Source organism: Pelobates fuscus, chromosome 12 (genome assembly GCF_036172605.1).
Source record: "Pelobates fuscus isolate aPelFus1 chromosome 12, aPelFus1.pri, whole genome shotgun sequence".
Lineage (NCBI taxonomy): Eukaryota > Metazoa > Chordata > Amphibia > Anura > Pelobatidae > Pelobates > Pelobates fuscus.
In genome coordinates, this window is record NC_086328.1 from 19,505,002 (window position 1) to 19,518,386 (window position 13,385).

Below are 13,385 nucleotides of genomic sequence, written 5' to 3' on the forward strand. Positions count from 1 at the left end.
CAGTTTAGTTAATACTGCCGATTAAGCTGAAAACCTATTAATATATATATATAGTTTTTCTTTTATACTTTATTTATTTTTATTTTTTTCAGGGGGTTGAAAGTGGATGTTAATTATACAGCTCCCCAGAGTCTACTCATGAAAAATCAAGCATGTTTTCTAATGCCACATTCTAATACTGACAATTACAATTATACATGGCCACAGAATGAGATGTCAATTATGTGGGCAGCATACTGAGTGGACAAGTCCTACTTGTGAAAGGTTTTGGTCAAATTCCATTATATCACATCACGATGTTCTTGGCATGTCATTTATAATGACGGAGGTAATTCCCACTGTTTTTAAAAAGAACTAACCACACTTGAAATACGAGTGTACGAAGTATTTTTACTTCAATAAAAAAAAAAAAACGATTACATATCGTATGATTCCTTTCTTACCTCAAACGCTAACTCCTCAACAAATTCTTAAATAAACTCCAAAAAACAGTTCCACGTTGAAGTCCATACGACCTCATCTCTTCCACTTGACATTTACTTTCAGGAAGAAGACACGTGAAGTCCCTTTGGAGTCTATGTAACCTCACTTTTCCTATTTCATAACACTTTCAGGATAAAATTTGGAAAATGAAAATGTGTAAATTGGCATAACAGCAGGAAAATGTACATATTATTCAAAATGTCTACGCCCAATACACAGTTCAATTTGCAGATATAAGTACATATGATCTAAAATAAAATAAATACATTTAAAAAAAAAAAAGGTTTAAAATGGGATGCACGAACATTAACTTATGTAATTCTGGGAGTTAGCCCATCTAAACATCACGGCAAGGAGTACCCCCTAATGGTGGCAGTATCTGATATCTCTGCCTTACAATTCTGTAGTCAAGTGGCATGTCTGGAATCCATTTAATATTTGGCCAGGTTTCTTTCAGGAAATGCCAAGAATTAAGTTGATGCATCAAGGCAATGCTTAACAGCACCTATCTCTTGGCCATTCAACATGTGCTAGCTCAGTCATCCATCTCCTTTTAACCTTAAGTGGAAAAAAACTACATTAGTCAATCATGGAAAAAAATCTCAACAGCAGCATTATCCATTTGGCACAAAAAAGGTCTTTCTGGCACAAAAAACAAACAAAAACTAAGGAATGTTTTGGTAAACACAACATAATTACATTGATCAGGCATGAAAAGCAGACCAGGAAGTGCTATAGAACTCTTCAGTTAAAGGCCATTGGGTAGTCCGTTCATCCTCTTCACTGTCGTCATCACTGGATGGTTCATGTTGTGGAGCTCGAGTGTGGAAGCGGAGGTCGGTCTTTTCCTTTTCATTATCCTTTGATAATTTCTCGGACGTCAGCTTTCTGTAGCACAGCACACAGACTCTTGAGGGTTTTTTCGATAAAAAGGGTATCAGGAATTTGTACTTGGAACATTCTTGGCAAACAACAAATCCGCAGTTGCGGCAATGATGCCTACGTGTTAATGTTGAAAATTTAGTTTCCGTACAGCGCATGCATATATCAGTGGCTTTGTCTGGTATCCAGGCAGCAGCATGCACAGTCGGACGCCGTTGACCAGTCTTCTTCAGAAGTTGGTTGACGCATTCATTTATGTGACCAATCCATTCAACCCTTTCAGTGTATGAAGCAGCTGAAACCACAAATGACTTCTTTGAGGTCTTTAGCATCCATCGGTTCTTCATATCCTGGCTATCTGGAAGTATTTCTGTAGTGATGTCTTCCAGAGGGATAATATGTTGGCAGTTGTAACGGACCTTATTGATCACAATACTTCCGTATACCAGGATGTCAGTAAAAAGAAAGAAAATCCGTGGTTTGGGTTTTTTCCGACATTCCTTTGTTAATATTCCTTCACCCACAAGTACTCTTCCTGGCATTGCCAGAGGTTGACCAGAGGCACCAAAACAACTTTCAACAGCGGCAATTCGTTGAGTATTGATCTCTGTGTTAGCCAAGGTGTCCACCATCTTTAAGTGAAATACCTGAAATGAGAAAAAAGTAATATGAATTATAGGTAACATGTTAAAGTATACTTTACCACTAGAAAAACCTAGCTTCATGGTACATTTCAATAATATAAGAATAACCATAAATCATAAGTACCATGCTAAAGGGACAGGAAAAAATAATCTAATAGGAGATTATTTGAAAACTAGATCGCCTATAGAAGGAAAAGATTTAGCAGTTGTTGCTCTTATCCAAAAAAAATTCAGATTATTTTCTGCAAGTAAAACCATTTGTATCTCTTCTAATAGCCTTTTGTTGTTAATAGCTTACTTATAAACTGCTGTAAATTGGCCATAGAGTTGCATAAAACATTGATTGTTATACCAATTTGTTTCACTTTTTCCATATATAAGTAATAAAAAAAAAGCTAAAAGTTAAAGTGTAACGGAGATCCCTGTACCCCGGCTGAGTACCTCCGCCAAGGACCACTTCCTAGCTGGATCAGGGGACAAACCGTAGCACTTCTGCCCACAGTCACCGTGGCTTGACTGGGGCCCTAGAACCGCTCCCTCCTGGAGCCGAATGGGGAATTCGCTCTAGACACCCCCAGGCACTGGACAACACTCAGTCCTGGGAGCTATAGTGCTTACAAAGAGTTTCCCCGTTGAATCCTCCACGTTGGAAGAAGCTGGAATAGTGATTAGCCCTTTCCCCTTCCAGTAACTAGACAAGTCATAGTTCTGGGAGTACAAGCTGGCATACTTTATTGGCAGCCACAACTGGCTTTATAAGCAGGTCCCCATGCAAGGGGCACTCCCCATGGACCTGAGAGTAAACCACAGTAGAAACAAATATACAATTACATTGGCTCTCAGATCCAGGACACTCCCATACATAATGAGATAATCCCTCCCTTGTGCCTGGGAGATACTTGAGTCAAGTATTAAACTGTATTAAACTCAATTATCTCCAAGCACAAAAAACACACCTTTCCCAACATCCCCTGATAGCCCTGATCTGGGTGACCAACATATCCAAAAATTACCCAGATCAGTTTAGGAATTTCCTGGAAGTCATAATTTTTTTTTTTTTATTCTTTATTTTTGTTATGCAAAGAGGTTAACATATTAGCCTGCAGTTACACAACAGCAGCAGCAGGCATAACAAGGTGTTTAGTGTAACAACATATGATTAAATTGCACATTTTGTTAGGTAAACATGGTTATACTAGTCCTGTTATCAAGTATGGAAGTCATAATTTGACCGACCGCACGCATGGTCCCATGCCCAAAACAGTTCCAGAGAATCAGGGCTCGCGGTCGGTCTAGTTCGGTAGTTTAAAAACAAACAAACTACCGAACATAGTCAATAATCTTACCCTGGAGCTTGTTCCCCTTGTTAGTGGGAACGTTTCCCCCGAATGGTGTCTTTCTAAGGGTTGTAGAACCTAATGCAGGTGATCATGGAAGTCCAGCGGTGTTCGGGAGTGTCAGTATCCGAAAATAGTTCCATGAACTCGACAACCAAACCCTGCTGCCTGCGTTCATGCGAACAAGATGGCCGCCACCTTGTTGTCGTCCATAGGAATTAGGGTCACCCAGACGAACACTTAGAATACTGCTGTGGAAATTGCTACAAAGTATCAATTAGACTTAACAAGCACCAGGGTGATTTCCGGTTCGTGTGGCTATTCGGTTCCCGAACCATATAGTCCAAATACACGAACGGAGACTTTTACATCACATTTTACAAGGTCCATAATCTGTGGGCTGGAGGCTGGCAAGCAGGCTCCTCCAGGAACTCATGGCAAACTCAAAAAGGGGAGTATGTCACATAAAGTATAATGATATAAAATATATATACAGGGAGTGCAGAATTATTAGGCAAGTTGTATTTTTGAGGATTAATTTTATTATTGAACAACAACCATGTTCTCAATGAACCCAAAAAACTCATTAATATCAAAGCTGAATATTTTTGGAAGTAGTTTTTAGTTTGTTTTTAGTTATAGCTATTTTAGGGGGATATCTGTGTGTGCAGGTGACTATTACTGTGCATAATTATTAGGCAACTTAACAAAAAACAAATATATACCCATTTCAATTAATTATTTTTACCAGTGAAACCAATATAACATCTCAACATTCACAAATATACATTTCTGACATTCAAAAACATAACAAAAACAAATCAGTGACCAATATAGCCACCTTTCTTTGCAAGGACACTCAAAAGCCTGCCATCCATGGATTCTGTCAGTGTTTTGATCTGTTCACCATCAACATTGCGTGCAGCAGCAACCACAGCCTCCCAGACACTGTTCAGAGAGGTGTACTGTTTTCCCTCCTTGTAAATCTCACATTTGATGATGAACCACAGGTTCTCAATGGGGTTCAGATCAGGTGAACAAGGAGGCCATGTCATTAGATTTACTTCTTTTATACCCTTTCTTGCCAGCCACGCTGTGGAGTACTTGGACGCATGTGATGGAGCATTGTCCTGCATGAAAATCATGTTTTTCTTGAAGGATGCAGACTTCTTCCTGTACTACTGCTTGAAGAAGGTGTCTTCCAGAAACTGGGAGTTGAGCTTGACTCCATCCTCAACCCGAAAAGGCCCCACAAGCTCATCTTTGATGATACCAGCCCAAACCAGTACTCCACCTCCACCTTGCTGGCGTCTGAGTCGGACTGGAGCTCTCTGCCCTTTACCAATCCATCCATCTGGCCCATCAAGACTCACTCTCATTTCATCAGTCCATAAAACCTTAGAAAAATCAGTCTTGAGATATTTCTTGGCCCAGTCTTGACGTTTCCGCTTGTGTGTCTTGTTCAGTGGTGGTCGTCTTTCAGCCTTTCTTACCTTGGCCATGTCTCTGAGTATTGCACACCTTGTGCTTTCGGGCACTCCAGTGATGTTGCAGCTCTGAAATATGGCCAAACTGGTGGCAAGTGGCATCTTGGCAGCTGCACGCTTGACTTTTCTCAGTTCATGGGCAGTTATTTTGCGCCTTGGTTTTTCCACACGCTAATTGCGACCCTGTTGACTATTTTGAATGAAACGCTTGATTGTTCGATGATCACGCTTCAGAAGCTTTGCAATTTTAAGAGTGCTGCATCCCTCTGCAAGATATCTCACTATTTTTTACTTTTCTGAGCCTGTCAAGTCCTTCTTTTGACCCATTTTGCCAAAGGAAAGGAGGTTGCCTAATAATTATGCACACCTGATATAGGGTGTTGATGTCATTAGACCACACCCCTTCTCATTACAGAGATGCACATCACCTAATATGCTTAATTGGTAGTAGGCTTTCGAGCCTATACAGCTTGGAGTAAGACAACATGCATAAAGAGGATGATGTGGTCAAAATACTCATTTGCCTAATAATTCTGCACGCAGTGTATATAATAACATGACATTAAAATTTACATTTGTTAATAAATCTTCCATAAAAAAAAAAAAAAAAAGCTATGAAAATAAGAACTTCGAACTTTCTATTTTTATTTTTACCGAAATGTGGGCAACCATCCAGTGGAGTGTCTGGGGAACACACTATTTTAAACAAATATTGCTTCTGGCTCTGAGACTGCAATTCTAAAAGCACTGAACTTGGATTAAGTTTATGACTGAGTTTATATATATATATATATTTTTTTTTGTGGGAAATGGGGAGGGAATTTTTAAAAGGTGTTTTTTACCAAAACATTTCCTTGTAATGTAAACGACAACATGACCTGAACAATTATTCTGTGTACTTTAACTCATCGAGCATCCTAGGAGCACAGGTCGACATTGATTACTATGTAACAGTTAACATATTAGAAGACTCTGTAACACACGTTCCCAACTCTGCAAACAGTATGTGATTAGCATAATACTTGCATAGTATGGGAAAAGTAAATAAATCATAGATGGTAAATTGGGTTGTCATAATGCGTTTAACCCCTTAAGGACCAAACTTCTGTAATAAAAGGGAATCATGACATGTCACACATGTCATGTGTCCTTAAGGGGTTAAAAGCAAAATGTTCAGCAGACACCTCTCATCAGTAATAATTATCTCTGCCGCGAGTATATATATAAAACTAAAAACGTTGCCATCATCAAATTTGCGCTAACTACTGTCACTTCTAAAATACTATAAATATTGGCCACCCTCATCTGTCTTTTGTCTTGCGTCCACAGCTGTGGTTCTTAAAGGACCACTCCAAGCGCCAAAACCACTATGAGCCGGCTGTAGTGGTTATGGTGCAGATAATGTCTAGATACCGTTCAGCAAACACTTAGCACAGTTCAACACTTATTTGGGTCACACAGCGAAACCATGATGTATCTGGACTTCACATAGCTGGAGAGACCAGATGTCTGTCTGCTCAGTACGGTTACTCATTGAATTCAATCAACGGCCGAGGGAACTCATCTGATGCTCTCAGCCTATTATTGAGGCCATAAATTGACATCCGACTTGCTCCAGCAATGGAACCTCTTTAGACTTGGAGAAGAATCCATTGAAGGTGTTTTACAAAATGATATCATAATTGAAGAAGGGGTCACCGGGGGAGATTGCGTTGTCAAGTTAAATGGTTACTGTAACCCATTTTAAATAGTACGTTTTCTCTTTATATCTTAAAAAAGCAATAAAAATAAGCAAAATACTTACCTGGAATCATGTGTAGAATCTAACTACGTCTGTCACGCTGACGACAGACATTATTCAGCTAGGAACAGAGCTCTGGGCTGCCTAATTCATGTGTTCTGGGGGTGCACATTTGGAAAATGTCAGTGCCAGAAATTGATCTAAAGAATGATCTCTGAGTTTATAGAATCTGCCCTGTCACCTCAATACCCATAGTCTTCCCATCCACCCCAGATCCATAGCATGTGACCTTTCAGCCTGAGGCCCTTAGGATTTACCCATTGAGCACGAGATGGCTCATTCTATTTGAATCCAAAGCAATATGTCTCTTTGCCATATAAATCACGCAATTCACCATATTAACATGAGACCCCAAGAATCATCTCTTCTTCCAGAGAATTTCAGAGAATCTGACACCACCAGCCATTATATCTGGGTCAATGAGCAGCTAGCTCTACAGCCTCTGTTGGGTAGAACTACAAGTTCCATAACCCATCAAACAGATCCGCTGCAGTACAGATACTGCATCCAGAACCAAAGCTCATGGTTTACAATTCTTTATATTGCGCCAACAAATTCTGCAGCGCTGTACAGATCAAACAAGACGAACCATTCTAACAAATCATGTCTGACATACGGCTACACTACTTAAAGAGGGCATGTCACCCCCCCTAAAAATCTAACAATACAAACATGCAAACCAGGAGGATAACCATGCTGCTAAACAATAGGAGAAAAGCTGAGACTAAGGATCAGCCTACTGACTGGCACGGTATTGTGGGAGCTGCAATCCATAGCAAACCAGCCTGCTTATCCCTGGTTAACCAAAGGGTGTTTCTCTGTGTTCTGATAACATGATGACTCAATATATAGCAATCTGGGAGAAGGGTTTCATCATGTGACACCGTGATTAGTTGCACTGCCTGGGATCACGTGCGTACAGTGCTGGCCATGGAACCACATAGATACAATATATTTCAATTACAACTGATGGCAAAGGTCTAAATTTAATATGCACATTGTAGGATACATGCATTCATTCTTAGAGCTTTCTCTTCACTATAAAGAGAATGTAGAATCTGAGCTAGCGATTCCTCAGATTTTCAGGATATTGTGCTTTTTAAGGGCAACTTAAGCAAAAAATACTAACTGTTGGTTAAAGGACCACTATAGGCACCCAGACCACTTCAGCTTAATGAAGTGGTCTGGGTGCCAGGTCCCTCTAGGATTAACCCTTTCTGCTGTAAACATAGCAGTTTCAGAGAAACTGCTATGTTTACATTACAGGGTTAATCCAACCTCTAGTGGCTGTCTTCCTGACAGCCGCTAGAGGCACTTCTGCGACGCTGGATGCAAAAATGTAATTGGGCACGCAGAACGTCCATAGGAAAGCATTGAGAATGGGCGTTTTTAATGCGCATGCGGCTCTGGCCGTGCATGCACATTCGGCTTCACTTAGGAGCTGACCTCGGAGGGGGAGGCGAGGTCACCAGCGCCAAGGGAGCTAGATTAAGGTAAGTGGCTGAAGGGGTTTTAACCCCTTCAGCCCAGCGGGAGGGGGGCCCTGAGGGTTATATAGTATCAGGAAAAATAGTTTGTTTTCCTGACATTATAGTGGTTCTTTAATAGCTCTGATAGAGATAAAATATTAAACACAAAACTTGTAAAATAGGTTTTCAAAATGGAAAAAAAAAAGAAGCCTGTGATTTTCACAGTGAGAAGACTCTGCCGTCCATAGGAAAGCATTGAGAATGCTTTCCTATGAGACTGGCTGAATGCGCGCACGGCTCGTGCCGCGCATGCGCATTCATCCGACGTCGGGAAAGGAGGAGGAGAGTCCCCAGCGCCGAGGGAGCCCGGCGCTGGAAAAAAGGTAAGGGATTAACCCCTTCCTCCCCCCTAGAGCGCGGCGGGAGGGGAACCCACAGGGTGAGGGGAACCCAAGGACCCTATAGAGCCAGGAAAACAAGTATGTTTTCCTGGCACTATAGTGGTCCTTTAATACAACTAAAACTGTTAAAGTTTTTTAATGTGATGCTCCACATTTTTGTAAACTTGTAATTGTGCAATTTTTAATTTATTTTTTAATCGATGATTCACGCTGTGTCAAGGAGGAGGCACCCACCCATGGAGGCACCCACTGCACACAGGCCACTTCATCGAGATGAAGTACCCTGGGTGACTTTAATGGTTCCTTGTCCTTTGCAAAACGTAAAAAAAAAAAAAAGGAAGGTTTATAGGGAAAAAAAAACATTTCAAATCTGCAAACAGTGAAAGTGAAACTTCCGACGTCCCTGGGCATATCTGCAATACATTTTCTGTACTTCTTCTACCGTTTTAATCTTTTGTTACCCCAAAAAAGAACAAACTAAATAGTAGATTGAGATTTCTTTCTAACTACTATAGTTAAGAGTAAACTGATTTTCCATTGAATTGTGGTTAAACTAAAAACTGAATTGCAAAAGTGGCCCAAATGCTGAATTTAGAAATTTGCTTAAAGGGACACTTCAGACTTCTAAAACACTTTAGCTTGTGTGTCCTCTTTTTTCATTTTACAAAAAGTGAAGACTCCAATTGAAATTTGCACTTTTATAAATTAACATTGTTACACCTCTCTGGCTGTCAATCAATGTTGCCTATTTTAATCAATTGTCATATTAATAATCCCATAGTTTCCGAGTTATCTTTCCTTATTTGTTAAAAGGACTAGGATGCAATGCTTGTAGTGACTTGTAGGCATTAGACTGCATGGTTTAAATGAACTGTCCATTTACACGGACGTGTCTCAACAGCTCTGGGCAATACATCTTGCATACATTACTCATTGTAAACTGGGAATCACCATTAGCCTCAAAACAAAAACTGCCACATCACCGTTTCACTTTGTGAGCTGTGATACTCGGTGCAAGATTGCTACCTTAAGAGACAGAATTTATTTAGAAATTCCATTGCACTAGGCTAGGCCCTGAATCTCTGTACACATTATGGTACCCACACATCAACATCACCCACCATAGGTGGGCCCAGCTTCATTACGGTGTGCACTGGGGATTGTTTGCTAATAAAAGTTAAATATTTATATTTATTGAAATCGAAACCATCATAAAGATAATTTCTATTCATCATAGAATCTAGAATTAAATCTAAAAAAAAATCTAACTTAGTGGTAAACATAATTTACAAAGATAAACAATCTATCAAGTTTCAAAACCGCAATCATCAACATAAACATTAATAATCTATTCAAAACTGGAACGTAAATGGATGCAGGGACTCATGGGGTAGTGTGGGCAACTTAGTCCTGGCACACACCTTGGGCACACCAGTGATGCTTCTAAAGATGTACCCCACCTGTATGTGATTTTCCAGTGTAGATTCTAAGATACAGAATCCTTCGTTGTATTAACCCTAGTAGAAGTCTCATTAAATATCCATTCAATTTCCCAAGTCAACCGTAGAATTAGGTGAGACTAAGCCAAAGCTGTAACGGATTCCCAGACCAAAACTTGGGAGTGATCCCAAATCCTGCACATCCTTTCTTATCATTATTATAAAAAGCGAGGTACAAAATGCTTTTATTTGTAATTTTAATGCATCTAGGTATTGCATTGCAAACATGTAAAATATAACAAAAAAAAAATACACTTCCTTGGATGAGGGCTTATCCAACCAGGAAGTGGATAAAACACAATCCAATCCTAGCCCATTCATTACTTCCAAAGTGAGTACCAAGTATGACTAGCGGAAGTTGACAGTAGTTTTTTTTTTAATTAGAAGACTTGACCCAAACTGCTAAGCAGGTTGACAGTTGCCCCTTGTGCATCTCACCATGGATTCATCTCTTCCACTCTTTACCCCTGAGCGACCTCTCTCTGCCCACCTGTCTCCTTCTTTTGTGCCAAACTCAACCCCCTTTCTTGCATATCCATCTTTGTGCATCCACATCCATGTTCTTTTTCTATGCTCCGCTCCAGGCTCTCCTGTGCCCATTACCACGTGGTCCATTGCTTGTGTATCTCCCTGTCCATGCCCTCCAACTGTGCTCATCTTCATCTCTGTGCCCTTCATGTGTGTCCATCTTCATGCTCTTCTATGCCCATGTCCAAGACCTCCTGTGCCCATTTCCATGCTCTCCTTCTGTGGTCATGTCCATGCTCCTCAAGTCACCACTAGCCAATTCTTGTAGCATGGCCAAGCTGCATACTAACCGTCCCAAGTTCACGGACAGCTTTCCTTAGCGATGTTCCAGTGCAGGACTAATGCTCAGTGTGCGCCAAGGAGGGAGAGGGGGGAGGAATATGCCCGTCCCAACCTCTCCTACAAAAAGCTTCCGTAAGCTCCACTAAGCAAAGTCCTACTGTGAAAGACCGCCTAATAGCTTAAACGGTTTGACTACTAACTGCTGGAGGGTGCAGGTGCACTTCTGGCACCATAACTACTACAGCAGGATCTAGTGTTTATGGTACTTGGAGTTTTCCTTTAAGTAGCTTTGGAACTTCTATAGCTAGCTATGTATGGCAAGTACTGCTATTCCAATGTATTGTATGTAACAATTAGTCTTTTCAGTAATACCCTAACGCTGAACTACATGATTGTTCATGTGAATGTTATAAATATCTCCACACGTACACCCATGATATATCCGTATACACACAATATACCGCTTCCTCCGTTTTACAGATTTTCCTTGAATCCTGGTTTTGGCTCACAGCCCAGCCAGTTACTTGGTAGAATCACTAGAATCAATTAACACTGAATTTAAGAGTACAGCGTGCATTGTTATGGTTCTAATTAAAGAGACAAAGTTACTGGAAGTAAAAAAAAACATTTTAGGAAGGCAAATCCCTCACCTGGACTTCTGGGAGTGTATGGATTGAGTCGATCTGAGATTTCACACTTTCTTCAGAACACAGCTGGGTCAATACACTGGCTTCACACAATCAAAGTAGGCACTTGGTCTACTCCAAGTAAAGTGAGAGGTTTTGAGTATGCTCCAAGTTCAGTGTCTGAGAGGCTGTAAGTATGCTCCAAGTAAAGTGAGAGGCAGTGAGTATGCTCCAAGTAAAGTGAGAGGCAGTGAGTATGCTCCAAGTAAAGTGAGAGGCAGTGAGTATGCTCCAAGTAAAGTGAGAGGCAGTGAGTATGCTCCAAGTAAAGTGAGAGGCAGTGAGTATGCTCCAAGTACAGTGAGAGGCAGTGAGTATGATCCAAGTACAGTGAGAGGCAGTGAGTATGCTCCAAGTTCAGTGTCTGATAGGCTGTAAGTATGCTCCAAGTACAGTGAGAGGCAGTGAGTATGCTCCAAGTAAAGTGAGAGGCTGTGAGTATGCTCCAAGTAAAGTGAGAGGCAGTGAGTATGCTCCAAGTAAAGTGAGAGGCAGTGCGTATGATCCAAGTACAGTGAGAGGCAGTGAGTATGCTCCAAGTACAGTGAGAGGCAGTGAGTATGCTCCAAGTAAAGTGAGAGGCAGTGAGTATGCTCCAAGTTCAGTGTCTGAGAGGCTGTGAGTGTGCTCCAAGTACAGTGAGAGGCAGTGAGTATGCTCCGAAGTACAGTGAGAGGCAGTGAGTATGCTCCAAGTACAGTGAGAGGCAGTGAGTATGCTCCAAGTACAGTGAGAGGCAGTGAGTATGCTCCAAGTTCAGTGTCTGAGAGGCAGTGAGTATGCTCCAAGTACAGTGAGAGGCAGTGAGTATGATCCAAGTACAGTGTGAGGCAGTGAGTATGATCCAAGTACAGTGAGAGGCAGTGAGTGTGCTCCAAGTACAGTGAGAGGCAGTGAGTATGCTCCAAGTAAAGTGAGAGGCAGTGAGTGTGCTCCAATTAAAGTGAGAGGCAGTGAGTGTGCTCCAATTAAAGTGAGAGGCAGTGAGTGTGCTCCAGAGTTTACCTATTGAACGAGTGAGTGAATCTGCTCTCACTCAGTTCAGTGAGTGGGAGAGGCTGTCACTCAGCTCAGTGAGTGGGAGAGGCTGTAAGAACTCCAGCTCAGTAAATGTTAAAGCAGATTCTATGAGTGGAATGTTAGTATTGCAGTGGGTGTAAGGCTGCCTCACAGCTGTCAGACTTTTACCTTTCTGACTTCTGGGTGGAAGAACAGCTAGTGTCATAGATAATAATGTGTACAGGACTCTCTGGCATGCAAACCCCTCCTCTAGGCTGGGAAGACTAGCACATGATCTGGCAGCTGGGACAGTGGTTACTGGCAACTCCCCCAGTGAGAAGCTGGAAACTTGTATATTGCAAATACATACCAAGTGCAGAGCTCCCAGCCAAACTCTGAGCATCTGTAGTACACACAGAGATCACAGGGAGAGGGACCATCTCAGTGTATACCAGTTATAAAGCAGAGAGATACCATCTCAGTGTATACCAGTTATAAAGCAGAGAGATACCATCTCAGTGTATACCAGTTATAAAGCAGAAAGATACCATCTCAGTGTATACCAGTTATAAAGCAGAGAGATACCATCTCAGTGTATACCAGTTATAAAGCAGAGAGATACCATCTCAGTGTATACCAGTTATAAAGCAGAGAGATGCCATCTCAGTGTATACCAGTTATAAAGCAGAGAGGGACCATCTCAGTGTATACCAGTTATAAAGCAGAAAGATACCATCTCAGTGTATACCAGTTATAAAGCAGAGAGGGACCATCTCAGTGTATACCAGTTATAAAGCAGAGAGGGACCATCTCAGTGTATACCAGTTATAAAGCAGAGAGGGACCATCTCAGTGTATACCAGTTATTTTTTTTAAAATATTCTTTAT

General features: G+C 41.2%; 1 protein-coding gene across 1 annotated transcript; it reads right to left on the reverse strand.

The window, feature by feature from the left end:
- Positions 1 to 409: 409 nt before the first annotated feature.
- Positions 410 to 12,697, reverse strand: PLEKHF1 (pleckstrin homology and FYVE domain containing 1). Its single transcript, XM_063437451.1, has 2 exons — positions 11,464 to 12,697; positions 410 to 2,012 (listed from the first exon to the last, which is right to left on the reverse strand). Exon 2 carries the CDS (start codon positions 1,995 to 1,997, stop codon positions 1,188 to 1,190), a length of 810 nt encoding a protein of 269 aa, XP_063293521.1. The 5' UTR covers positions 1,998 to 2,012; positions 11,464 to 12,697; the 3' UTR covers positions 410 to 1,187.
- Positions 12,698 to 13,385: the final 688 nt, after the last annotated feature.

Coding starts and splice junctions, on each gene's coding strand:
- PLEKHF1 (XM_063437451.1), bottom strand. CDS start 1,997: ATGGTGGACACCTTGGCTAACACAGAGATCAATACTCAACGAATTGCC.